At 42.6% G+C, this 26,074-nt stretch overlaps 2 protein-coding genes and 1 long non-coding RNA gene across 4 annotated transcripts in view; 2 read left to right on the forward strand and 1 right to left on the reverse strand.

Moving 5' to 3' along the window:
• Nucleotides 1-1,171: 1,171 nt before the first annotated feature.
• LOC105472686 (uncharacterized) lies at nt 1,172-12,855 on the reverse strand. 2 transcript variants are annotated; one of them, XR_011622809.1, is made up of 5 exons: nt 12,655-12,855; nt 11,035-11,076; nt 8,327-8,411; nt 8,092-8,211; nt 1,172-1,759 (listed from the first exon to the last, which is right to left on the reverse strand). It is a non-coding gene; the product is annotated as an uncharacterized lncRNA (long non-coding RNA). The 2 variants fall into 2 exon arrangements; XR_011622808.1 differs by lacking the exon at nt 11,035-11,076 and having other exon boundaries at nt 12,655-12,851.
• A 566-nt stretch (nt 12,856-13,421) lies between these two features.
• LOC105472689 (mitochondrial ribosomal protein S6) overlaps nt 13,422-26,074 on the forward strand; it is a 67,374-nt gene continuing 54,721 nt past the window's right edge. Inside the window, exon 1 of the mRNA XM_071095657.1 lies at nt 13,422-13,561. Within this exon, the coding sequence (XP_070951758.1) occupies nt 13,517-13,561 (45 nt within the window). The 5' untranslated portion in view covers nt 13,422-13,516. The remainder of the gene's footprint in view (nt 13,562-26,074) is intronic.
• The window catches only part of LOC105472687 (solute carrier family 5 member 3), a 32,443-nt gene continuing 19,792 nt past the window's right edge, over nt 13,424-26,074 (forward strand). Inside the window, exon 1 of the mRNA XM_071095655.1 lies at nt 13,424-13,561. The gene's annotated coding sequence lies outside the window, so the exon portion shown is untranslated. The remainder of the gene's footprint in view (nt 13,562-26,074) is intronic.

Raw genomic sequence — 26,074 nt, forward strand, 5'->3', positions numbered from 1 at the left:
AGCACCTGTGTCCAGATCTGGTGTTTACTTCTCTACCAAGAACTTGAATTTGTAACTGAGTCAAGGTCCTGAATCTGCCACCAGTAGACTCAGTTAACTGGAGACAGCAACTCTCTTCCCCTTAGTTGGGTAAGTGAATTTGCAACCCTGGGAAAATGCAGAGAGCAGTGTAGAATCAATGAGGAGCAGAATTAAAACCAGAATATTGTCATATTTTATTGATTCTAAGGTGCACTGTGTATTACATTTTAACATCTTGGGAATTGGAATGCATTTTACAATCAATGGCATCAGGCCGTGCACGGTGGCTCACTCCTGTAATCTCAGCACTTTGGGAGGCCAAAGTAGGTAGATCGCCTGAGGTCAGGAGTTTGAGACCAGCCTGGCCAACATGGCAAAACCCTGTCTCTACTAAAAATACAAAAATTAGCCGGGCGTGGTGGTGGGCATCCTATAATTCCAGCTACTCAGGAGGCTGAGGCAGAAGAATAGCTTGAACCTGGGGGATGGGGCACGGAGGCTGCATTGAGCTGAGGCTGTGGCCCTTCACTCCGGCTGGGGCACAAGAGTGAAACTCTGTCTTAAAAAAAAAAAAAAAAAAAAAAAAATCAATGGCACCATATGATTATAAATGGTGATCTAAAATAAAAGTTGAAAATTTCCAAAAATTATAAATATTTGTATTTCTTCTACCTTAGTGATATCCTAAAAAAAAGTCGAATCTTACATCTTAGATTCAACAAAATATAGCATTCTGCTTTAGTTAAACTGTCTCTCCCAAAAAACATGTGTTGGAAACTTAATCCCCAATGCAACAGTGTTGTGAGATGGGGCCTAATGAGAGGGTGATTCAATATGAGAATCAATAAAATATGACAATACTTTGGTTTTGATTCTGCCCTTGTGAACGGATTAATGCTATTATTGTGGGAGTGGGTTCCTTATAAAAGGATGAGTTTGGCCCCCTCTTGGCCTCTCTCTTGCCCTTCCACTTTTTGCCATGGGATAACATAGCAAGAAGGCCCTTGCCAGGTGTTATCTTCTTGATCTTGGACTTCCCAGTCTCCAGAACTGACAGAAATAAATTTCTATTCATTATAAATTTCTCAGTCTGTGGTATTCTGTTATAGCAGCAAAAAAATGGAGGAAGACACACTCTTTTTGTGGTAAGGTTAGGAATAAGTTTTTAATCATCACTATAATCTTTTGGTTATTTAAAGAGATTGGAACATGGAAGAAAAGCTAACATAGTAGACAGCCTGGCATATTACACTTGCAATTTTAATTTGAAACATTTAAGAGGATATAATTAATTGAATTTGTGGATAGTCTTTGGAAGTTGTATTACTGGGGTACAATCTAACCGCAAAGTATAATGGCTGAAAGATGATAGAGGTTTATTTCATTTTTTGTTAACAGTCAGTAGTGAATGGTCCAGAGTTGGAGGCCAAGCGGCCTTGTGATTTAAGGTCTTCTAAGGAAATGGTTCCTTCTCTCCTTTGGTTCTCCCTTGGCCTAGGGTGTTATCTTCATAAGCATGGTTGATGGTGGCTCACTACTACATCAACAGGAAGTGGGAAAGAAGAAAGTTTATAGCAAGTGTCTTTAAGGAAATGCGCTCATTGTAGCACACATCATATCTGCTCATATTCCATTGGCCCAAACATAGTCACATGGTGACAGCCAGCTGCAAAGGAACCTGGGAAATGTAGTCTGTGGTTGTGTGGTCATGCATCCAGTTAAAGCTTAAGGATTTTCACTAAAAGGAAAACAGGAGAGAATTAACACTAGAAAACAGTTGATACTTACCCACCATGAAGCTGAAGGGAACCTCATTCCCTAGATTTATTAAATTTCAATAATTGCTTAAAGGCTTACAAAGATCTTTTCAGGTTTATGAGTTTGCTATGTCAGGTGTTTGAAGTGTTTTAGAGAATCAGATATATTTGAATTTCAAATGCACTAAAAACGTCTTAGGAAGTTGAATAAAGAACAGAAATTTATTGTCTCATAGTTCTGGAGGCTTGGGAAGTCCAAGATCAAGATGCTGGAAGGTTCAGTTGTCTGGTGAGGGTTTGGTCTCTGCATTCAAGATGGTGCTTTTGAGTGCTGCAACCTCTGGAAGGAAGAATGCTGTGTCTTCACGTGGTGGAAGGCAGAAGGGCAAGCAAGGTGTATTCACTCCATCAAGCCCTTTTAAAAGGGCACCTAATCCCATTCTAGATGGAGGAGCCCTCGTGGCCTAATCATCTCTTAAAGGCCCCACCTTTTATCACATTGGCAACCCATGAATTTTTCAAAGGACACATTCAAACCATAGCAGAACCTTTGGATGGGTTTCTATTACTTATGACCAAAAAAGCCCGAGGAAGACACGGTTTCTTCTCCAACCCCCTTAAGTTTCCATGTGTCTCTGTGTCACAGAGCTCACAGCTACATTTCTAAAATTACGACAACTCTCAACACGTGCATGAATGGAGGAGACACCCATGATACCCATTGGGTTGCCTGTCTAGCCTCCCCTTTGCTGCAAACTGTTTCTCCTTACCTATAACCTCCTAAATTTGTAGGGTTCACAGATAGTTATTAGCAGGCACAGTGATATGATTTGATCTACTCTTTAGACCTGGCTGATTGGCCCAAGGGTGGACCAATGAACCAGTTTAGGCTAATCAAGTGCCAATTGAAGGAAAGCCTCGGATTATCCCTTGGTAGTTAGAGGGATTATATGTAGACCAAGGACCTGGGAATGGCTATCATCTATTGCACAGATTGGAGAGCAGAGAAAAAGGGTCCTTTCAGACAGAGAAGAAAGCTGATGGACAGAGAAACAGAAACAAAATGTGGAGATCATCTTGGTTCTAGTCAGTTCCTGAGACTGTCAGCTGCATATTGCCTTGAGTCCTGGGAGACATCTGGTACACTTACAGTAATTCATCTAGAGTCAGTTTCTACTATTTGTAACCCAAAGAATTCTACCTAATATACCTGAAAATATATTAAACTCATTGTGTAAAGCAATCTTGTGAGTTTTGTTTTCAAAAGAGATAGCTACTTGGTTGTCTCAATTAGTGGAAAATTCCAGTGCAGATCTGACCTTTGGGTTTGAGAGTACAGGGACTGATCCAAGGCATGTGCCCTGGTAAGCCCACAAAATCAAATTTACCTAAAACTCAACTCTTTCAGTAACTCTAGCCTGATAATCACTGCAAAATACCCAACAATGACTGAGTGTTAGAAAGTTATGGGCAATTAACCATTTGTGACTTGCATAACATCTTATTATACTTAGAATAATTTACAGGGCGATATCCAAATTACATTATACGGTCTATGGCAGAGACTGCTAGTTTACCGTACTGTGCCACATAAAGCTACATTTCCCAGCCTTTCTTCGAGGGAAGGCAGGACCACAGGAAGGACTAAGTTCTGATCCCTGGAATACCAGTGTAAGTGATGGGTTCAACTTCTGGGCCACTTCTTTAAAGGGAATCACTGAAGTCTTTCTTCTATTTTGCCATACTGCTCCTGAAATGTGAACATGGTGCTGGGAGCAGAACAGCCATAATGAACCATGAGATTTAAGCCATGTCTTATAAATAGACAGCAAGCTGGAAAAAGCCTGGGTCCCCAGTCCTGGTTACATTCAGATCTTTCTATGAGAGAAGTCTTGTTTAAGTCACTGTTACTTTGACTTTTGTTTCAGTAGCTGAACCAGTACCCTGGCTATAATATAGTCTTTGCAAGGGAAAACAAAAAAGGAGTGACTTCTATTGAATCACAAAAGGTCTAAATGTGGGCAGTTGCGCACTCTTGGAAAAAGCCACCCAGGCTGCGGAAACAACTTAGCCCATGTGAGATGAGGAGTACCCAAAGGAACAAGGGAACATTTAGCCCAGAGAAGGGAGGGCTCAGGATAGACCATAAAACTGTCTTCAGACATAGGAGCTCATGTGGCAGAGGGAGTAGACTTGTGCCATACAGCCCCAGTGGTCTGAACTAATACCAATAGGTTATGCAGAGAACTGAAGTGCTATGACCCAAAGAGTTCTGTCAGGGTTCTTGCTATAAGCTACAGACTCTGTGTAAAGCAAAAATGAAATTTATTGAAATGATAGTTGGGAATCACAGAATGGACTAGAGACTAGGGGACTGGCCAGGAACCAACAGCACTCTGAAGAGCTGGTAACCAGGAAGATTGGAAGCCACAGGGATGGAGCAGGAAGGGTCTGGCCAACATGTTGAGTCACTCTAACTGTTCCTCATGTCACTGTGTTGTCCACTCAGGATTCAAAATCATGGGGGAAGAGTCTGATTGGCTGCAGTTGAATGTCTTCCCTTCCCTGACTAAATGTAGGATAGAAAAGGGGGAAATTTGGCTCTGTTGACTCTGGTATGAGAGTCAGGCACCACTTCCAAGAGGAACCAAGATGCTATGAAACAAATGTCCTGTGCTACCTGCAAAGATGCTTTTGAAGCCCATGAATCTGTGACCAGTGGCTCAGAATTGGGAAGGACTTGTCTATTCAAGAGTTAGCTCCTTTCCACATCCCTCACATGTGCACACACTCTGCTGAATGATTCTGGTGATGAAAGGCTGACTATCTCCCAAGTTCTTCCTCATGTGAAGATGAAATCAAGGCTGGGAGTTTAGACACTGCCTGGCACTTAAGTCCCTCCCACTTTGGTCCCACTTTGTAGAGATGAGTCCCGTGATTCTCTTACTGAAATCTTTCCTCCTGTCAAACTTATTCACTCCATGTCACCACCCTCTGACCCCGCCAAAACATCTTGTGCGCGTTCTCTTTCCTCTTATTTATAAAATGTTATCCATTCTTCACATTCCAGCTTAAATCCCACATCATACATGAAACATTCCTGAACCATCCCAGTTCAAAGTAATCCCTCTCTGGAAATTTTTGCCCTTAATCTTCATTAGACAGTTAATCACACTCTTTTTATATGTTTTCTATTTTTCAGAACAGATACTTCAATCTTGTTAAGACCATTTAACTGTAAACACATTTATATCTTCTCTTGCTACCTAGATTTCTTACACGTCTTTGCATCTCCTGTAAACTATTTCTTATACTTCTTGCATCTCCTGTAGAACTTAATGGGACTTTTAGTTTGTTTTGGCTTAATTGGCTTGAATACCAGAAGAGGATGTGATCTTGATCCTTTTATCCAGGAATTTGGGGAAGGGGAAACAGAGAAAGATGAAGATAGACGTACATCAGACAAACCAAAATGACTTTCCTCTGAGCATAATGATGTGAATGACTTATATTTTTACAGTTTTGAGGTATAACTGATGTATAATAAACCATACATATTTAATGTATACAATTTGATATGTGTGTGTATATATCCAAGAAACCATTGCCCTAATCAACATAATAAATATATCCATCACGCCCTCAGTTTCCTTATGCCACTTTATAATCTCTGCTTCATTCCGACCCCAAGCAGCCATTGATTCATTTTATGTCACTTTAAGTTTGCATTTTCTAGAATCGTATATAAATGGAACCATTTAGTATGTACTCTTTTCTGTCTGGCTTCGTTCGCTCAGCATAATTATTTTGAGATTCATCTGCACTGTTGAATATATCAACAGTTCACTCCTTATTGCTGAGCAGAATTTCATTGTATAGGTATATCACAATTTGTTTTTCCATTCACCTGTTGATGGTTATTTGCGTTGTTTCAGTTATTGATTATTACAAACAAACCTGCTGTGCGCATTTGTGTACAAGTCTTTGTGTGGGCACATGCTTTCATTCATCTTAGGTAAATACCTAGGAGTATAATGGCTGGTCACATGGTAGGTCTGTGTATAACACTGTAAGACATTACTGAAATGATCACACAATGTACATTCCCATCAGCAGTGTGTGTTTCAGTTGCTCCATCTTCCCACCAGAACTTGGTCTTTGGAGTCTTTTTAATTTTAGCTATTCTAATAGGTATGCAGTGGTATTTCATTCCAGTTTTAATTTGCATTTTCTTAATAACTAATGATGTTGAAGATCTTTTCATGTGCTTATTGGCCATCTTCTTGGAGGAAATGTCTGTTCATTTAAAATTTTTTAAAAATGGGTTGTTTTCTGTTTTCTTTATCTGGGTTCAACCTTGGCTGATGATCACGAGGGCATCCTCCCATGTGGATCAACAGAACCACGTCCAGTCAGTCCCAGCAACAGGGGGTGGCGTGAGCCTCACAGAGGGCTGGACTTTGAGATGACACCTGCATGCTGACTGTCTTACCAGGAAGCGTTGCCTGGCGGCGTCATGACACTTACATGGGGACCCAATGCAGGTTTTGGGACGGACCTCCTCCTCTTGGTGAAAGCCCCGAATTAAGAGACTATTAGAGAAATAAGAGTTACTACCTCAGGTCCTCAGAAGATGATCATGTTGCTATGAAGACTGATGAAAATAAAACATCCGAGAAGAAATGCTAATGAACTGAAGTGTAACAGAAGCCTTACCTTAGGAGCTGAGGAAATACCAAAGGTGCATGTGGCCAGAACAAAGGTTAGTTGGTCAAGAATGTTTCTGGAGAAGAAACCCAAGAACGCAGTTGACACTGGCCGTTGAGCTGCCCCTCACATATCTCAGCAGTTGTCAAGCCCTGTGGATTCTGGACTCCACTGCTCCTCTCTGCGGCCACCACAACGCCCTCCTCTGCGTTCCAAAGCATGCACGCTTGCTCCCTTTGAAGCCATTTGGGTCTCATCTTCTGTCCTTTCACCTCCAGCCTTAAAACTCCTTCGTGCTGAGCAGCCTGGCTCACCCAGCTCTCCCCGCCTGGCCCTGAGGACGGCTCCCCAGTTGATTTTGCGGGGTCCTCCCGAGAGGCCCTTTGTTTAGCACCTGGCTTGGGAGGCCCAACTCCTGGAGACCCCTGCAGAGACGGTTTCCTCCCAACACAGCAGCCTCTGGCACCTGGCCTTTATTCCCTTTACTAAATCTGAAACGCTTCCACGTGTGCTCTTCTGATTTTGCACTCGTGGAGAAAGAACAAAAGGCTGTTTAATACCTCCAACTTTATTGACATTTAACATTAAGAACACTTGTGGGTCTGTTGGGGGACACACTACAATCTTGTTATTAGAAAAAACTAACTCTTCCAGCAAGTAGTGATGCAAGCAGTATTTTGTCTTTTTAAAGTCATAAGAGTTAAAAAAAAAAAAAAAAAGTAGTAAGGAGAATATCTCCCAAAAACATGCCATAAGCTTTTTTTTTTTTTTTTTTTTTTTTTTTGGTAGGGTAGGGTGAGGTGGGGCTGGAAATAAGAGAACATGAGATTTAGCAATCTTTCCTTTACCTTTTTTCATATAAGTAGAGCCCAAGTTGAACCGCACCCCCCTCAGCTGATGAAAGTTAGAAAAATAATCATGAAATTGGAGGATTAAAAGAAAGAAAATGTTTAAAGAGCCCTCCAAACGTCCGCCCTAAGAAGTTCTATACAGTATTCCATTGTGCAAGGAACACAAGCAATAGCGTGCGCAAGCTGACAGAGTTAGAGAGATACGAATTAGCCTATGTAGCACCTGGGGGCTTACCGAGAAGAAAAAGAAGAATCAAAGCAAATGGGATGGCCAAGAAGGTCTGAAAGGGTTGTTGAGGGTGAATGTAGGGGGATCAGGAAATACCAGCGGTTTCACTGATAAAACAGTTACAAACGAAATACATTTGAAATGTGACTTGCATTCGGGCTATCGGCTGAGGAACACAGATAACACGCAGGACAGCCAGACAAAGAAATGGGGTGTTACAGACCCAGGTTCTAGGAGTTAGTTAGGGAACAATCCCAGGACTTAGTGATGCAAAACTGGGGAGTTGGAGTATACTTTACCATGAATGGAGGCTCACTTTTATCTAGGAGAAGATGACAGGCTGATGAGAGTGATGACTGACAGCTCAACAGATGATTTGGTGCTATCGTGGGATCATTGTCTCCATTAATTGGAAACAGGCACATTTCGCCACCTTCTGGGGGCCGTATTTAGAGACACAAGGTTTCCCAAGCAGAATGATGATTTGTGTTTATCTTATCTCTTCCCAATGACTGTTAGAACTCACCTTTTAGGGCCAGACGCAGTGGCTCATGACTGTAATTCCAACACTTTGGGAGGCTGAGGCAGGCAGGTGGATCACTTGAGGTCAGGAGTTCAAGACCAGCCTGGCCAAAATGGCGAAACCCTATCTCCATTAAAAATAGAAAAATTAGCCGGGCATGGTGGTGGGTGCCTATAATCCCAGCTACTAGGGTGACTGTCTCAAAAAAAAAAAAAAAAAAAAAAAAAAAAAAACTCACCTTTCAGAATACAGGAGTTATCACACTCACAGTGGATTAATCCATTAGCAACAGTAAAACTGGCATCATAGCACACAGTGCATGCCTAGGAAGGAGAATATGGTAAGCAAAAGTTTTTTCTTCGAATTGTGCCACCCCAGGGCTCTATGGCTTGGGATAAATAATGGACCTTGTTTTCGTGTCAGCTTCCTTATCTACAGACAAGGAGATCACTCATTTATACACTTTCCACTGCCCCCCTGTACTGTTACAGTAAACCGGGATTCTGGCAGGAAAGATCAGTTTAAAGCTGTTCACAGCCAAACTCCAATGCACTTGGATCACGGGAACTCATGTTATGGGCAAGTCTTGCCTTAAATCCTTGCTGCTGAGACACCTTCTTGCTTGCAGAACAGCCACATTCAGGGACAGGAGGGGAAAAAGGAGCCAGACACAGGGACCAAGGAGGCAAAGGAAAACCCCAAGAGTATAGGATCATGGATAGCCAAGAAGAGACCCTCAGGACTGCAGAGAGGTCCCTGACAATGATGCCCGGGAAACTGCTACTTGGTGGGCAAATGGAAGGCCAGTGGTGACGACTGGTATGAGGGAACACAGAGTGCAAAGGCTAGAAGATACAGTGGGTCTGGGGCTGTGAAAAGAAGAAAATAATGACAGCTCGAGAGGGTAACAGGGTTATGATAAGGCTTTTTTTCCCCCCCTAGCTAGAAGAGACCTATATATGCTTCACGGCGGAAGGAAGAAGTCTGTGCAAGGGGAGAATCTGGCCACTCAAGGGAGGGCGTTATGTGGGTTCTAGGAGTGGGAGACTGCAGTCACCCAGGGGAGAGGACAGAGTAGGACTACAATAAAAGCTGGTTGATCGACAGATAGTTGCTCAGTTTGCACTGGCTAGTAAACATAATGCTGTATGGTATTGGAGTTAAGCGTGCAGGCTCTGACTTCTGCATAATTTGGGGCAAGTTGCTGAAGATGTTTATGAAGTCTCCTTTTCCCTACATGTAAAATGGGGGCAGTTATAATACATATCTTTGTGGTGAGAACTGAGAGTTAATACATACAAATAATTTAAAATAGGTTCTGGTTCATAGTTAATGCTCAAAATGTTAGACTCAGTAATAAAAATAATGGCCATCTTTGAGGATTAACGATTAGAAAGCTCAAGGTCAAGTCTCATTATACAGCAATATAAAATAAGAAGGTAGAGGTGATTAAACTGACCCAGGGTGTATCTTGAGGTTCCTTTTTCACAAATAGGGCTGGATTTCAACTTCTTTTCCTATTCTTCTTTCCTATTCCCCCTCAAAAAAACTTACTTGAAAATTAATCAAACTTTCGGTTAATCAAATCTTAAACACATACCATAATAAATGCTTTGGAGAATCTAAGAGTTAGAGTCATTTTTAAATTAATACATCAAATGCTGCAGTAATATGTTATACTTTTACTACACTGACTATACATAGTATAAAGTTAAAAATTGTTTTGGTGAATTTAAGTTTGTAGTTACAGTAGGAAGACACTAAATTTGCAACAGCATTCCTTGTGATTAAAAAAACAAAATTTTTTTTAAATGAAGCCACGAGCATTCTGCTTCTGTGCTTTTAATTAATTTATTTATTTGAGACTTAGTTTTGCTCTTGTTACCCAGGCTGCAGTGCAATGGCACGATCGTGGCTCACTGCAACCTCTGCCTCCCGGGTTCAAGCAATTCTCCTGCCTCAGCCTCCCTAGTAGCTGGGATTACAGGCACGTGCCATCACGCCAGGATAATTTTGTATTTTTAGTAGAGACGGGGTTTCTCCATGTTGGTCAGGTTGGTCTCCAACTCCCGACTTCAGGTGATCCGCCCGCCTCTGCCTCCTACAGTGCTGGGATTATAGGCGTGAGCCACCGTGCCCGGCAGCTTCTGTGCTTTTCAAAAAAAGGTTGAAGGGGGAAAATCACAGTAGCTGCCCTCTCTCTACCTTTAAGAAATGGAATGAGTCCGTGGGTGGCTACCAGATTGGGAGGACTTGGGGATGCTGACTCTGTGGTGAGGTATTATGCAGTCAGGTTAATTTCCTTATACCACTTGTTAAGTTAGAAGGAGGGGTAGAGAAGATGCCAGGTCTTCACTCATCCCTGGGCATTAGGGGAAAACTAGGAAGCTTCCAAGAGGAAATGCTCTGAGTTGAAGTCAGCTCATTGCGCTGCCTCAGTGTTTGACTTGGCATATTACTACAGGGTCTGTATTTTCTCATTACTAAATTGGGGGATGTAACTGACAACAGGGGGGACAGTGGAAGTGGAACCATTCTAGAAAATCTGTGACTTTTTTTTTTTTTTTTTTTTAACGGAGTCTCGCTCTGTCGCCCAGGCTGGAGTGCAGTGGTGTGATTTCCGCTCACTGAAACCTCCGCCTCCTGGGTTCAAGCGATTCTTCTGCCTCAGCCTCCCGAGTAGCTGGGACTACAGGCACATGCCACCGCACCCAGCTGATTTTTGTATTTTTAGAAGAGACAGGGTTTCACTATGTTGCCCAGGCTGGAATCCACCCACCTCAGCCTCTCAAAGTACTATGATTACAGGTGTGGGCCACTGCGCCCAGCCTGTAACTCACTTCTGAAGGTCCAGAAATTCCTTGTTTCCTGCTGTTATTTATAGTATGCTGCTTGTTTAAACCAAACGTGAAGTTAATTGACACTTAGCCAGGCAATTTCGATTACCTGTGTGGCTTCTCTTTGGAAGAACATGGGTTGTAGACAAGTCTAAGAACAGAAAATGTTAAAATCCAGTTATCTCAGAAAACTTGGGTTCATCTCCTACCTCCCATATGCCACAAAAGACGCATGGGATGTGAAATGGTAACCTCTGGGTAAGGTGACAAAAGGTACTCTATTCTTGGCTTACGTGGACTACATGGTTAATCCACTGAATAACAACCAGAATTTTCATCTGTGTGGTAGGAGAACCAGAGGCGAGAAGGGTAGAGTGATGGCTAAAAGTACTTTGTTTCTATTACACTACGACCTTGGACTAGTTACAAAACTTTTTGTGCCTGTATTTCCTAATCCCTAAAATGGGGTTAACAGTGCTTGCCTCTTTTTAAAAAAATTACTCAATGATGCTTACTAAAGCATGGTAAGGAAGACTTTATTCAGGACCAACGCGATGGGTACAGGGATCAGGGAAACTCGGTCTTGCAGAGGGGAGAGAGAGAGAGAGAGTGGGCTCAACTCTGAATGCAGCATGGGCAAGTAGGAATTTATGGCCATGTAAAATTACTAAGAAGAACCATCGGGGTAAGAGGGATTCTGGCTAAACCGATCTAAAGGATTCTTTTTTTTTTTTTTTTTTTTGTGAGACGGAGTCTCGCTCTGTCGCCCGGGCTGGAGTGCAGTGGCGGGATCTCGGCTGACTGCAAGCTCCGCCTCCCGGGTTCACGCCATTCTCCTGCCTCAGCCTCCTGTGTAGCTGGGACTACAGGCGCCCGCCACCTCGCCCGGCTAGTTTTTTGTATTTTTTAGTAGAGACAGGGTTTCACCGTGTTAGCCAGGATGGTCTTGATCTCCTGACCTCGTGATCCGCCCGTCTCGGCCTCCCAAAGTGCTGGGATTACAGGCTTGAGCCACCGCGCCCGGCCCTAAAGGATTCTTGTAGAACTCAGGCCAGAGTGAAAAGACATGACTGGGGGATAGAGAAAGATGAGGAACCTGATCTGCTACGAGGGGATGGAGGTTCTGTGCTAGAATTGGATTTTACAAGGAAGTGCACAGATGGGCCTAGCAGAAGATTCAGAAGCCTGACTAAAGTTTGGCCAAGCAAAGAATCTTTGTCACCTCAGGGCTGTTGTGAGAATTTTAGGAGACACATCCACCAGCCTTGGCATGGGACCTGGTGCAGAATAAGTGTTCACTAAACTTTACCTATTAACATTAAAGCACTTTAAGCTGACAAACACTCCACTTACAGAGCTTTTAATGGGGCAAGCAAGGGGCAGCGGCCTCAGCTGCAGGGTACTCAATCTTTAAGAAAGGCCGCTGGATAAAACTGCATTTGCAGAGCCACTGGCTGGAGGGCGGAGAACCGCGTGTGTGTAAAGGGATGGGAAGTGCAGAAGGCACGGCCCCCGCCCACCGCAGATAGTTGCTAAAGGGTCTCCCAAGCACTCAGCCTAGCCTTTAAGTGAGAGCTGAGCAAACATTTAAAGAAATGAGATAGGGTTAAGGTGTTCGCCTGCCCTCGGCTACAGCACGTGGGGACAGGTCAGGCGCACACCACAAACGCCCATATCGCGCCTGTGTGTACCAGGCACCGTCCTCGGAGGTTTACGTGCATCAACTCACTCAAAGCATCGGGTCCCCACTTTCAGCACAAGCAGCCGGCCCAAGGTCACGCAGCGCGAAGGGGCTGAATCAGACCCGAGCCCGCGCGCCGCGGCCCACGGCCTGTGCCAGCGCGCCCCTCGCCGGGTAGGGGGCCTGGTCAGCCGTGCCAGACCTGAGGGTTGTGACTGGGGGCGCAAGCGTCACCCCTCTACCGACCCCGAGCAGGAATGTTCCAGAACCCCCGCGAGCAGCCGTTGGCCGCAGAGCCCCCGGGCCGGCCGCGACCCCGCCTTCCGCCGGGAAGGTCCCTAGTGCCGGGGAGTCGCGGGCGAGGGGCGCGCGCACGGACGAGACCGCACCGCAGCGCACGCGCACTGGCGGGCACTCACTCTCCCGCCGCCCGGGAGGAGAAGGAAGGCATAGAAAGTTCCAGCCGGTTCGAGAGCTAGGTAGCAGGCATGGCGGGAGGCGGGTAGGGGGAGGCAGGGTCGCGAGGGGGCGTGCGGCCGCCGCGAGCGGCTCTGGGCCGAGTCTGCAGCGCCGCCCCTAGCCGCGGCAGGCGGGCTGGGCTGGGGTCGGGGCGGGGGCGGCGCGGCGGGTGCGGGGCTGCGGAGGGGGCGTGGCGGCTGCCCGCGGGCGTAGAGGGGGCGGGGCGGCGGCTGGGCGCGCGGGCGGGGCGGGGCGCGCCGAGGGGGCGTGGCGCGGCGTCTGCGCAGCTGCCAGCGCCTTTAAGCCTGGGCTCGCGCGGCCGGAGCGTGCTTTCGCCGCCTGGGAGCCGTCCGGCCCGGCAGTCTTTAGGTCCCCACTGTCTCCGTCGTCCCGCCCCTTCGCGTCCCGGGAACCAGCTCGCTTCTGAGCCGTACTCGCCGATCCTCCAGGCATGCCCCGCTACGAGCTGGCTTTAATCCTGAAAGCCATGCAGCGGGTAAGTGACCTTCCCTCAGAGCCGGTCTTCCCGCGCGGGCGCCCCCGCTGCCGCTAGGCCGCCGTCCCCCGCGCGCCCTGGCCGCGGGACCCCGGGCCTTCCTGCACTCCTCGGAGGAGGCCAGGGCGGCGGGCGGGCGGCGGGCGTCCGCGGGGAGGGGGCGCGCGTGGGCCGGTCGGGCTCGGCCGCGTGCGCGCGGGAGGCGGGGGTGTGCCTGCGCGTGTGCGCGGTCCGGGAGGGTGTGCCTCGCAAGCGGCCGGGCGGGGGCGGGGCGGCCCGAGCGGGCCCCGACCCCGATCCAGGCGCCGGCCCTCGGGAGTCCAGTGGAAGGTCCGCGGGAGGACACGCGCGAGCGCCCAGCCCGGCTCCGGCCCGTCCCCGCCAGTCGTGAAGCTGCCTCGTCGCCGGCCCCGCCGCCGCCTGCTGCGTCCCGCTCCGCCGCCTGCCGGCCTCCGCCGCCCGCCTCCACTCTAGCGCCCGCCGGCCGCCCGGAACGTCCGCGCCCAATAAAGCGTTCCTCCAAAGCGTGTTTGTGCAGTTGTCTGTATCCCCGTCTCTTGCAGTCGCTCTCATGTTAAAAAAAATCTTTGACTTTTCTTTTTCTGACTTCAGCGAAAATCCCGCTCCCGGTGCCCTTAGCCCAGTTTCATTCATCCAAGTTGTGGCCTTTCTTGCGCCTCCAGAAGACACTTTATTCCCCCTGCTTTTGATTGATCTTGAGGTAGATGATTTCACGTTTGGAGGGATGCTAAGCGAACCAGCAGCTCGTTCCCTTCAGGTGACGGCGTGGCCAAGGACAGGGGCCCGCGGCCCGGAGGCAGCTCACTTCGTCCTCTGTCCTGGGTCATGTACTCCTCAAGTCGTCGCCGAAATCCCCATTCTCCCGTGAATTCGGAATTCGGTAACGTAGTTTGGTGTATGGTTTTGTGTTTTTCCTCCACCAGGTGTAATAAACAAAAATCATTGTACCACGTCCGAACTTTGGAAGCACAGCTTCCTACAGCGCTAGAGGAGTGGACGGATTTTTACGTTTGAATCAGGCTCTGGGTCAATTGCGAGGAGTATTACCAAGTTTGATTGAACTTAAGCTCAATTGATAAACTAACAATCACGGAGCGTCGGGAGATTGTTAGGAAGTGTGCTTTGCATACTGTTAACTGGGAAAGGACTCGAGTGCCTCTCTATCAGGTCCAGACAGCCTGGTCAGGCATGCCATTGTGTCCCCCAGCTTGTTCTTCATGGATTTGGAAGAAGTTAAGATTGTATTGTTCAGCCTCTTGAATATCCCTCTTGGCCCTCCTCCTCCCTTACCGGGATATGTAACTCGGAAAGGATAGGAGCAGTGAAAACAAAATATTATTAAAAGGGAAGATTTTTAATTAGGTGGAAGTTGTTTAAGCCCTCCCTTTAACCTATGTGTTTTAGGAAGTGTAGAACCTGGGAAATTTGTTACTGAAATTCCGTTTGTTTACTTTCCTTGTCTTGGGGAGGTAGCAGGTGATACTGAAAGAGGCAACCTGTAGGCATAATATTTGCGCATTCTGTAACCCTTTGAAACCTTTGAAATGAAGACTTGCACTACCCTTTGTTTTTGCCATAGTTGCCAGTTATCTTGGTTAACATAGCTGCAAGTATAAGTTAAATGTATGTCTTTTACCATACTTTTTTATGTCCTGTAATAACATAGCCTTTGGATGTGGAGCACCCATTTTTTACTCTAGTTCAGATCAACCGAGTGTAATTTGGTTAAAATAATCAATAACCTTCCTCGTAAATCTTCCGCATGAGGGAAGGGGGCAAAAAAAAAAAAGAAAAACCCTAGAAAGTAGATAATAAAGGTGAACTGCCTCTTGGAGAAAGAGGCCCCATGGCAGTAGATAGAAGGCTGTAACAATGGTGACTTATGTACAATGGTGAAGTTATGTTGAGATCCTTGACCTAAATAAAGTAATATTAAACAACAGTTTCTCACTTATTTGTTCAAAAACCTATCTGTAGCTTGTAAATGTGTCACAAACAAAGACTTCCAGGTTTTAGACCAGTTTGCTTGCTTTCAGTGTAGGAAAATAGGATTCTAAAATAGGAGGACTATTTGGGGGGAAACGGATTTAAAATGTTAACTCTAGGCTTATGAAATGAAAAATGTGACTCTGAGTTTGCACACCGGTAGCAGGCCCTGGAGAAAGCACAGTTTTAACCTGAGGCACTTTGGGCTTCTGTTGCAAGAACGGTATTACTGAAGCTCCTCAGTTCTAAGTTGCATATCTTTCACGTTTTTAGATTCTTAAATGTACCTCTTTACCCCTTTAATATGATATATTTTCCTTTCCTCCTCCAGATCATTTATGCATCTTGGAATTGAGGAAAATGCTGTGTTAGGCAACTTTAACAGCGGATATGGAAGTTAAGAAACTATAGTTTTTCCAGCCTTTGGACTCCCAGAGCTGCTCTCCTGTTTCTTCTCTGTGGTACTCAGCCTGGAGAGCATTCTTAGTCTGTTTGGAGAGCATTAACTCCTCCCTGTCCTCATTACTTTTTTTTGACCCTAGCTTGACTCCTTTAAATTGAGCTTACTAAATTTTAAAATTTAAAATACAGATCATGTGTTGGTTCTCACAGTATCTGCATTGTAGCAAAGTCAATTGTGGGAACCCCCATTGAAAGATTTCAGAGTGTATTATGTGGAATAAGTCCTATTGAACTATAAAATTGTACAATTAGTCACCCAGAAATTCCAATACTATGTTTTTCTCAGTTTGTAAGTGGGAGTTGATTATGAGCATCTACTTTTGTACTTCCAAGTTTGGGCATTTATGAATGATACTAGTCTTTCTAAGAAGAAATTTATTTGCAGGTACCATTTAGCTTGATTTTTAAAAAATGTGTGTACATAAAAATTATTTCTGTTTTATCCCTACTTTAGCGTGAGAAGTAGGTAAAAGTGTGGTTCAATTCTGAAATATGACAGTAAAGTGATGGATGTTGTGAAACTAGGCCTTTAAAGGTGACAAGCAATTTGAAAAACTAGTTGTTTAACAGTCTTAGATCATATTTATGGAAGAGTCTCCAGAATAAAAAGATTTCAAAAGTCCTGTTACACCCATACCAGATACCTTCAAGAGAGTTTTATTAATTTCTGGAAAACACAGTATTCAAAGGCTGTAATGTGAAAGGACATAGCCACAAAGGAGAGACCAAGGCTGCAGTCCCAGATAGCCTCACTTCAGTGTGAGGAAGACCTTCTCTGACAATGGAAAAAGAAATGGATTGCCTGTGAGATGGTGAGGTCTAGGTCCACCTCTACCCTGCCCTCCTGCAATGAGAACTTTGAGGTAGATGAGGAGAAGGGGTCATACATTTGGTGAGAGAGTTTTCTTGAGAGTGGGAAAATGGTTGAAGCCCTTTGGTTTCACTTGATAATTAGATTTTAAAGGTTGGTGTTTCAGTTAGGTAAAAGGCTGAAGTGCTAATACATGAATGGTAAAGCCACATACTGTGTAATGTAGAGGAGTTTAGGAGAAAACAAAACTTTGTAGACACTTTTTATGCCTTGGGTATACAGAAAGAAGAAATTTGAGGAAAGCTGTGCAATACATATGTATTCTTTAGTTATTTACTTTATGAACACCAATTACTTCTCATGCCCTTTGCCCTGAAGGTGTTCACAGTTGGCATATTTAGATTATGAAAGCCCTGGGATAATACTTTTCCTGAAATCTTCTCATTGGTGGTCAGGAATTTTTACGTGAAGAATTAAAGGTTAATGGCTTAATAACTAGTTCACTTGCTAAATGATTGCATGTACGAAAATATAATATTTTATATTAAGATAGCTCATTGAAATAGTACTTTGTAGGGTAGGGAGTTTTATATAATCTGAATTTAAGTTCTGACTTGGTTTAATTTAAATATAGAAAAGTATAATAATCAGTTCCTAAAATGTAGAAAACAGTTGGTTTTCTGGTAGGGTGATGAAGAGTTTTTCTCTAAACTAGCAAGCCTTTTTTGATTAGAACACCTGGCAAAAGTTTTGTATTTGTTGTAGAGTTCTATTCAAGTTAGGATGTTCTGAAAGTAATGCCTATGAAGTGCCTGTATTTTAGATACCTTTTGGAGATGGAGGGTGCTAATAAACTCATGTATTAGTCAGGTCAACCCTAGGTCCTTGTGGCTTGCTTAGCTTGCTTGGCAACCATTTGCCAACTAGGAAGTAGTGAAGTTTCTGCTGTGTGTTGGTGGGAGACACCAGTTCAACCCGAAACATCTAGCTGTCAAGTGGTCAAGTCTTTTTTTTCTTCCCATGGGCCCTCCCTAAACAGCTTAGCCTTGTATCTTTAATAATCTCTTTGTGTTTTATCTGCTTGAAACCAGGCAACTTAAAATAGTTACCCAGTATTGGAAGACTTGACCCTGTGAACAATGTTATACTTTGATTTGGTATTAAATTTTCTTGGGTTACAGCTTATTGCCGCAGCAAGCTATTGAAGAAGGAAGGAGTCCTGTTCCTGCCCCTGAGCTACAGCTAAGGTACAAGGAATGGCTTGGGGGTAAGGAGTCCTTCCGCACCAGATATGGTTTGTATGTGTGAAGACTGCTTGTCAGAAGTTGACATTCTGCACTAATTTTTTTTCTTAATTCATGACTCATACATTCAATACTGATGTTTCTAGATTTTAAAAATCTAGGTTATATCTAGTATTGTATGCAGACTGTTATCGAATCTTCCAACCTTTTAGATTATAAAATCAGTTTCAAGAAAATTAAGAGTTCAAAAGCAATGACTGGGAAATTCTGAAGTAATATTTTTCATCTAGTGTCTTGCTGTGTTTGTACTACTGCATGTTTAACTCATCTAAAAGAAACCTGGAATACCAGAATGGGGTTTAACATCAAGGTGGAAGGAAGGGTAGAGAACAGATGATAAAATACTGTGTGATTGCTCATGTTATAAAAAGCTGTTGCTATTTAATTATCAAACTTTTCCTGTTTCATGTTCTTAGCTTTGGTTAGAATTTCCAATATACTCATGAGTTTATCTGTTTTTAGTGGAAGGCAGTATTTTTAAGACACGTGTTATCAACATATGTGGTTACCTCTTAGGGGAATCCTTATTTAAGGAATTAGTCAAATTAATGAATGGTAAGTTATCAATTTGTCTAAAGGAAGAACTGCCCTTGGGTTTGGAAAGTGACAGTTAATTCAACCTCTTATCCTTTTTGTTGCTCTGAAATTAGAGCAGGGGTTGGCAGCCTGTGGCTTTCAGGCCAGATCTCATCTGTCACCTGTATTTTTATGACTTGTGAAGTAGGAAAAGATTTTACACTTAAATAGGTGGGGAAAAAAACAGCAATACTTTATGACATTTGAATTTCATAAAACTTTCACTTTTCAGAGTCCATAAGTAAAGTTACATTGGAACATGACCCTGTATTTTGTTTATATTTATTATCTGGTCCTTTACAGAAGAAATGTGGCAGCCCCTGATTTAGAGTGTATAGACACAATTTTCTAGGTGCAACATTTTTCTTGGCTTCTTATGGTGCTGTTTTCTGATGTTACTCCCCTGATTTCTCCCTTCCTCCTCCTCTTCTTTCTTTTTTTTTTTCCAGACGGAGTCTTCCTCTGTTGCCAGGCTGGAGTGCAGTGGCGCGATCTTGGCTCACTGCAACCTCTGCCTCCTGGGTTCAAGCGATTCTCGTGTCTCAGCCTCCTGAGTAGCTGGGATTTACAGGCACGTGCCACCAGACCCAGCTAATTTTTGTATTTTTTTTTTGTTTGTTTGTTTAAGTAGAGACAGGGTTTCACCATGTTGGCCAAAATGGTCTCAGTCTGACCTCGTGATCCATCTGCTTTGGCCTCCCAAAGTGCTGGGATTACAGGCCCTGTTCTCTTTATGTACAATTCCTTTAACCTTCATGTGGATGATTTGCTGCCTTTTTTAACAAGCTGACAACTCTGGCATTTCCTTTTGTCTTCTGTGCTGGTTATGGCCTCCTGGGTATCCCCTTGGCACTGCAAACTCAGTGTGGTTAAAAACTTAAATGTATTGCCTATCCCCGAAGTTGCCTCTGTTATTGCTGATTTCTGTTTATCGCTTCTCTGTCTTCTGTCATCTGGGCCTGAACAAATCCAGTTCTTTCTTTTCCTGCAGTCTCAATCACATATAGTCTTCTCTGCCCTAGTTGAACTGCTCATGGTTGTTTCTTCCTTAGACTCTTGCAGTTTCTTAGCTGGTCTCCTGACATACTACTGAGGGGAGGATAGCTAATACCTGTAAATACACTTGTAGTGCAAATATATGTCCCTGAGATACTTTAAAACACCTAAATAGGTGCACTTTTAACAAGGAAATGGTAGAAAGCATTGTTAAGTGATGGCTTTCTGATTCCCACACTAATTGATTGTATCAACCTTGTTGCTGAATTACTGCATACTTCTCATTTTCAAATACATGCAGCATGAAGTCGCATCTGAGGCTGCCTCAGATATGACTCCCAACTTATTTTTTTTAACCTCATCTTCCAGTTCTTTTTCCAAATTATTTTATATGCCCAGTAAACAAAGTTGTGCAGATTCTTATACCATTCCATTTTATTTTCTTTGGTGCTGGCATCTTGCTGTTTTACTGTTTGGAACGCCCTCCCTTTCAACAATACCCCACCACTGCCATGAAAAACCAGTCTCATGTTCTTCCAAGTTCATTTTAACTCATTTGGTACATTAAACAAATGTCAAGGGCCTGCACCATTAGGAGTATAGACTAATCTTTGCTTTGGTTGCATGAGTCTCATCACATGTCTCCTATCACATGGATCACTTTCTACTTTGTATTATAATTAATTGGTGAATGTGTTTTACCCCCTTTGCTAGATTACAAATTCTTGAGAGTTGAGTCTTTCATTTCTGTTCTGCTATGTTTTGCATATATGGTAGATACTCACTAAGCTGCCTTGAGGGTTTACTACTCTCATCTCTCTAAAATAGTTATTTGCTATGATACAGCGTGTTGACCTCAGGCTAATAGTTTGCTTACAAGTCAGTGCACTTTGCTCACGCTGGGTGAGTTGTATGTTTGCCAGAAGTTGTGTTGATTTCCAAGACTATTTTATGACAGATAATCTTGTTTCTATAAAATAATTCAAATATCATGTGAGCTGATGAAATGAGTGCGAACCTTTGTTTCCTGAAAACCAAGTTGGATTCTTTGGGAAGACTTGATAAAAGGTGAGTCATTAAAATAATGGCTGTAGAATTAGATATGGCTGAATGACTCAAAGTTTGGGAGGAAAAATAATAGGAGGATTCTGTATGTGGAGTGTTTTACAAGGATCTTTTAAAACTTTCCACTTTAATGAAGCTGAAACTGGAAATTGTAGATAATGCCATTTATAGATGTCACTTAGATCAAGCAGAAGGAACTCAAATCATCAGGGAACTCCAAGTCATCGATTCCATTCTCCAAGTGCTTGTCATGACCCCCATATTGAGGTTGGCAAATGAATGTATGTTTGTGTGTTAAATAAAATACTTAATAAAATACTTAAGGTACGTATATATGGTTTTATGACTGGATATGGCTTTGGGTATGAAGGCTTCTGCTTTATAGAAAATAGCTGATTTTTTTGTTTTCTATTATAAATGAGTAGAAAAACCTTGTAAGATCTGAAATGAAGATACTGGATGTGTTACCATAGGATAAACAAAAGACTGGCATTGGGAGACTAGAAGGAGCTTTAGAGGCAGCTGGGACTGGGTTTTGGATTCTAGCACCTACTTCCTAAGGACTTTAACCTTTTGGATCCCCAGTTCCTTCTTCGTAAAATGGAAGTAATTCATTTGGGAGGGCATTTGAAGATAAAAGTGGTTATGTGACCTTGGAGGTAGTTAAGTGTAGTTCTGTCATTAAAGTAGCTTTAAGATCTTAGGCAAGTTGCTGTGAACTTCATTGCCTGGTTTTTCATTATTCCCAGTTTATTAATGAAACTCCAAAAGATAAAAGTTATTGTTATATCTAAGTTTATTTCATCAGAATCCCAAACTAGATCAAACCTGAAATACAGTTCTTGCTCAGTAAATGTTTGAATTAGTGGTATTGGTACTTACTACTCTGCTCCCATCTATTATTGCCATGAGGGGTATGGGACTGGTTTTGCCAGCTTTTTTTCTCTCTTCCTACTACCAGCCAGAAATCCAGATTTTATAGGAAATCTGTGTGTGTGGTTTTGTTTTGTTTTGTTTTTAAGATGTTGCCAACTAATTGAAGAATACGTAGGTACCATGGATCAAATGTAATGTATCTGTGGGTTAGGTTGGCTCTCATTTTGTAATCTAGATATTCAGATAATTAGCTGTAGGTAGCCTGTAAACCTCTTAGCATCTATGTTGACAAAGCTCACCTTGTTAATTGGTCACTGGTTTACAATAGGACTAATTTCAGTGATGGCAGGCACATTCAATTCTTAAAAGTAGTATCTATAGTTAAGGATTGTTGGGTTGTATATGTCCATTTAGGCTAAAATGTACATGTAGGCTTCAGAGCTGCACCGTGTAATCTGTCAGGGAGTGATATTCGCAGTCCACTTTTTCTTTCAGTGTCTGAGTGATTGCTTATTTTAGGCATGTATTAGTACAATATGATTTGTACGCATTGTATTAACCTCTTAGGTGTTTGAAATACTATTGGCATGCAAAGATTGCTTTGTCTAGAAAATATTTTTTTTTGCTCAGAGTATATCTGTGGAATTAAAAATAGTTTACCCGTGATCCTTGGAAAATAGTATTACCATGAAAAAAATTCAGGTGCTCTCTTAGTAAAGAGTATAGAGCAGGGACGTGATGACATTTTTATTTTTGACCAGGCTTTGTGTTTCCATGAAATAGAAGCCAAGTTATTACCTTGACTAACTTTACTTTTTTTTGTCTTTTGTTTCTTTCACTCCCACTCCAGATAGATAACATCAAATTGCAAATAAAACGAACTCAGATCCCAGGTTGTTCTTACCTACCTTTTGGCCCATGGTATAATTGACTTGTTTTGCTTTCCCTTCCAATCATTTTTACTATGATTACAGTCCCAGGTAAGGGAATTTCTGTCCACTTTGGGCATACCTCAATAGAGGTTGGTGTAGATGAAATTGCAAGTGAAATTGCAAGTGAAAGCACAGACTTAGCAAAACTTTCTTTATTGCAGCCGTCAATCCTCATAAACTGGCATTTTTCTGCTTCTGTCCCAGAATCGAGAATTCCTGGTTTTGTCTTTGTTTAGACTTCACTTTTTAAAAGTTTCTCTGTAACACCTACCCTGGTGGTTAAGTGCTTTAATTTTGTCAGCTGAAGAAACCAAGTGCAGTTATAGTAGCCAGGTTGCTGTGGATATAATCCAGTTTGAGAAAATTCTCATTGTGGTGATCAGAAGTGCAGTGTTGTGGTTGCATTTCAGCTGCTGGGAAGATGCTCCTGCAAATCCGTGTGTCGTCTTTGCTGCCATTAGAAAGGTGCAGAATCAGTATAAGTTCCAGATATCTGCTCCCTTTTCATTTTGTGCTCAGATGCCCTATGTATGAATTCTGATTATAAAATATCTGTTCAGTCTGGTTTTGATTCAGATTTAAGGTGAATTTCTGTTGCTTAGTTGAAAAGCTAAATTTGAGAGTAGGTTCTGTCAGGCATGTTGTAGGAAAGGTGTATGGCACTGAAGTGTGTGGTTTTGTTTTTTAACTGCTTGACGCTGTTAAGTAAGCAAATGACCCAGTCATGGGTTGTTTTGATTGCCTTTCTTCTGTTGGTGTACTGCTTGCCTTCTGTTTTGTTAATGGTCGTATGAGAAAACAGTTGCATGAAGTATAGTATCTTGAAGCTTTAAGACACCAAGTTTCCATTAGGGAGTCTGTCTTGCAGACTTTGGTAGCATTATTGGTCTCGTGGGAATGCCATTCTCATGTGTGGACTAAGTAAGGGCCAGGAGTTTTTGCAAATTTTGTGTGTGTAAGAAGATTGAAGAAAACATTTTTCCTAATGTCATTTTCTTAAGTATTTTATCTGATTAGGATGGACTCATTGGAAACTACTGATAATTTCATTTTTTTTTTTTTTTTGCGATGGAGTCTCGCTCTGTCCCCCTGGCTGGAGGGCAGTGGCGTGATCTCGGCTCACTGCAAGCTCCGCCTCCTGGGTTCCCGCCATTCTCCTGCCTCAGCCTCCCGAGTAGCTGGGACTACAGGCGCCTGCAACCGCGCCCGGCTAATTTTTTGTATTTTTAGTAGAGACGGGGTTTCACTGTGGTCTCGATCTCCTGACCTTGTGATCCGCCCGCCTCGGCCTCCCAAAGTGCTGGGATTACAGGCGTGAGCCACCGCACCTGGCCAACTATTGATAATTTCAAGATTTCCTATCAACTGGCATCCAAAGAAAACAGTTGTGACCCTATGTCCCTGGATTTTTATATCCCTTTACTTGTCCTATGTTTGCAATATAAGAGGAAAATCCAGCTGCCTTTATAATCTAGAATACCATGTTTCTGTTTTTATTTCTTAGGTTTAATTCAGGGCATAATTTCTACCAGTCCATCCAAATACTGTTAAAGTTACCCTATTTGTGGTCTTACTTCTTACTTCTTGAGTGTTATATTCTCCAAACGTTAGAGAAAATTAGAAGGTTTTAAAGTTTTCCAACTAAAAAGTATCTTTCAGAGGAAATACCCCAATTTCTGAATCTTCTGTTTATAACTTGGCCTGGAGAATTATAATCTGGTCTACCAGGAAGATGCTTGTGCTTAGGTTTTCTGCCTTACTCACATGGAAAGATGAGTAGAAACTATTTCCTTCTAGAAATAGTTTTTTTCTAGAAACATAAAATTGGAATCAAGTAGGTGGAGAACAGAAAAAAACACAAAGTTGACCTGTTAGGATGTTTTACCTCTATAAACCTTAAAGTTGCTAGCCTTTGAGGGAGGCCGGATGAGTTGATAATAATACCTAACCTTAGCAGTTGATTGAAGTAGGGGTGCAGGGGTTATGTAGGTGTGTGTATGTATTTAAGATATATGTACACACATATATGGATATTATACACACACACATATATACAATTCTTTTGAATTCTTAGCCATCTTAAGGTTAGGTAGAGTGATTTCCATTTTACAAATGGAAAAACCGAAGAATTAAAACACAGACTTGGACATACGTAACGGTAAATACAGTAGTTTAATGAAACTTTGTATTGTACCCATTGCTCAGCTTCAACTGTTAATTTTCAGTCTCCTCACCTCTATTTTCTTTATCTTAAAATTTTTTTCCATTAATTTCCCTTGGCTAACATGACTAAAAAAATTTGAAACTGTAAGAACAGTTCATTTAACACTTGTATGATTTTTGCATAGATCACTAATTGTTAGAATATGCGTTATCTTTTTTTAATCTGCATTATTTTGAGAGTTGCAGACATCTTGACATACCTTTCTTAGGAATAAGGGCCTTCGTCCTAACCACAACATAGCCATCACATTCGAAATTGACATTGATATGATACTACCACCAAATATTCAATTCATATTGAAATTTATGCCATTTTTCCAGTAATAGTTTTTAGTGTTTTAATTCAGTATTCAATCAAGGATCATGTATTTACTTGTTTAGTCTCCTTGAACAGTTCCAAAGCCTTTGTGATTAATAACAGTGGCACTTTGAGGAGTTTTGGAGTCCAGGCCACTGTTTTGCAGAATCCCTCACTTTGGAGTTGACCGTAGTTGGTTTTCATGATTAGAGTTAAATGAGACATTGTTGACATGAATGAATATTCTATAGAGATGTCAGTGCATCACATCGGGAGGCATACCACTTCGTTAAGCAGTCATTTGGTTAGGTGACATTCACCAGAATGCGCCATTGTAAATGTACCCTATTTCCCTTTTGTATTAAGTGATCTATGGAGTAACAAACTTGAGACTGAATATTTTGTTCTCCAACAATCTTCCATTGGTTTTAGCATCTGTTGGTGACTGAATCAGTTATTACAGGAGTACTTTAAAGCAAACCTAGGTATATCATTTCACCTGTAAGTAATTAGTATGTAAGAAATAAGGACTTTTAAACAACTGTAGTGCCTTTGTCACACCTAACTACAATTCCTTAACACCTAATGTTCGTGTTCAAATTCCCTGAATTGTCTAAAGTGTCTCTCTGCAGTTTTGGTTGACTCTGAATCTAAACAAGGTCCACAAGTTATGTTTACTTGATGACCTTAAGTCTCTTACTCTGTAACAGCTTCCCCCACTCTTTACCTTTCTGGATTTGGCTGGTCACTTACGCTGTTTATATATACATTCTTCTATTCCAGGTAATTTCTCTAGACCCATAGGTAGAAATTTGATTAGATTGAGCTTTTGTTTTGTTTTGTAAGAGCACTTAAGTGGTCTTGGGAGGGATAGATCACATCAAGAGGGACACATGTTTGCATTTTAGAGAAAAGATTAATTCTTGGTGTGGGTACAGATATTATCAGCCTCATCCATCCATT

This window comes from Macaca nemestrina, chromosome 4, assembly GCF_043159975.1.
Source record: "Macaca nemestrina isolate mMacNem1 chromosome 4, mMacNem.hap1, whole genome shotgun sequence".
Lineage (NCBI taxonomy): Eukaryota > Metazoa > Chordata > Mammalia > Primates > Cercopithecidae > Macaca > Macaca nemestrina.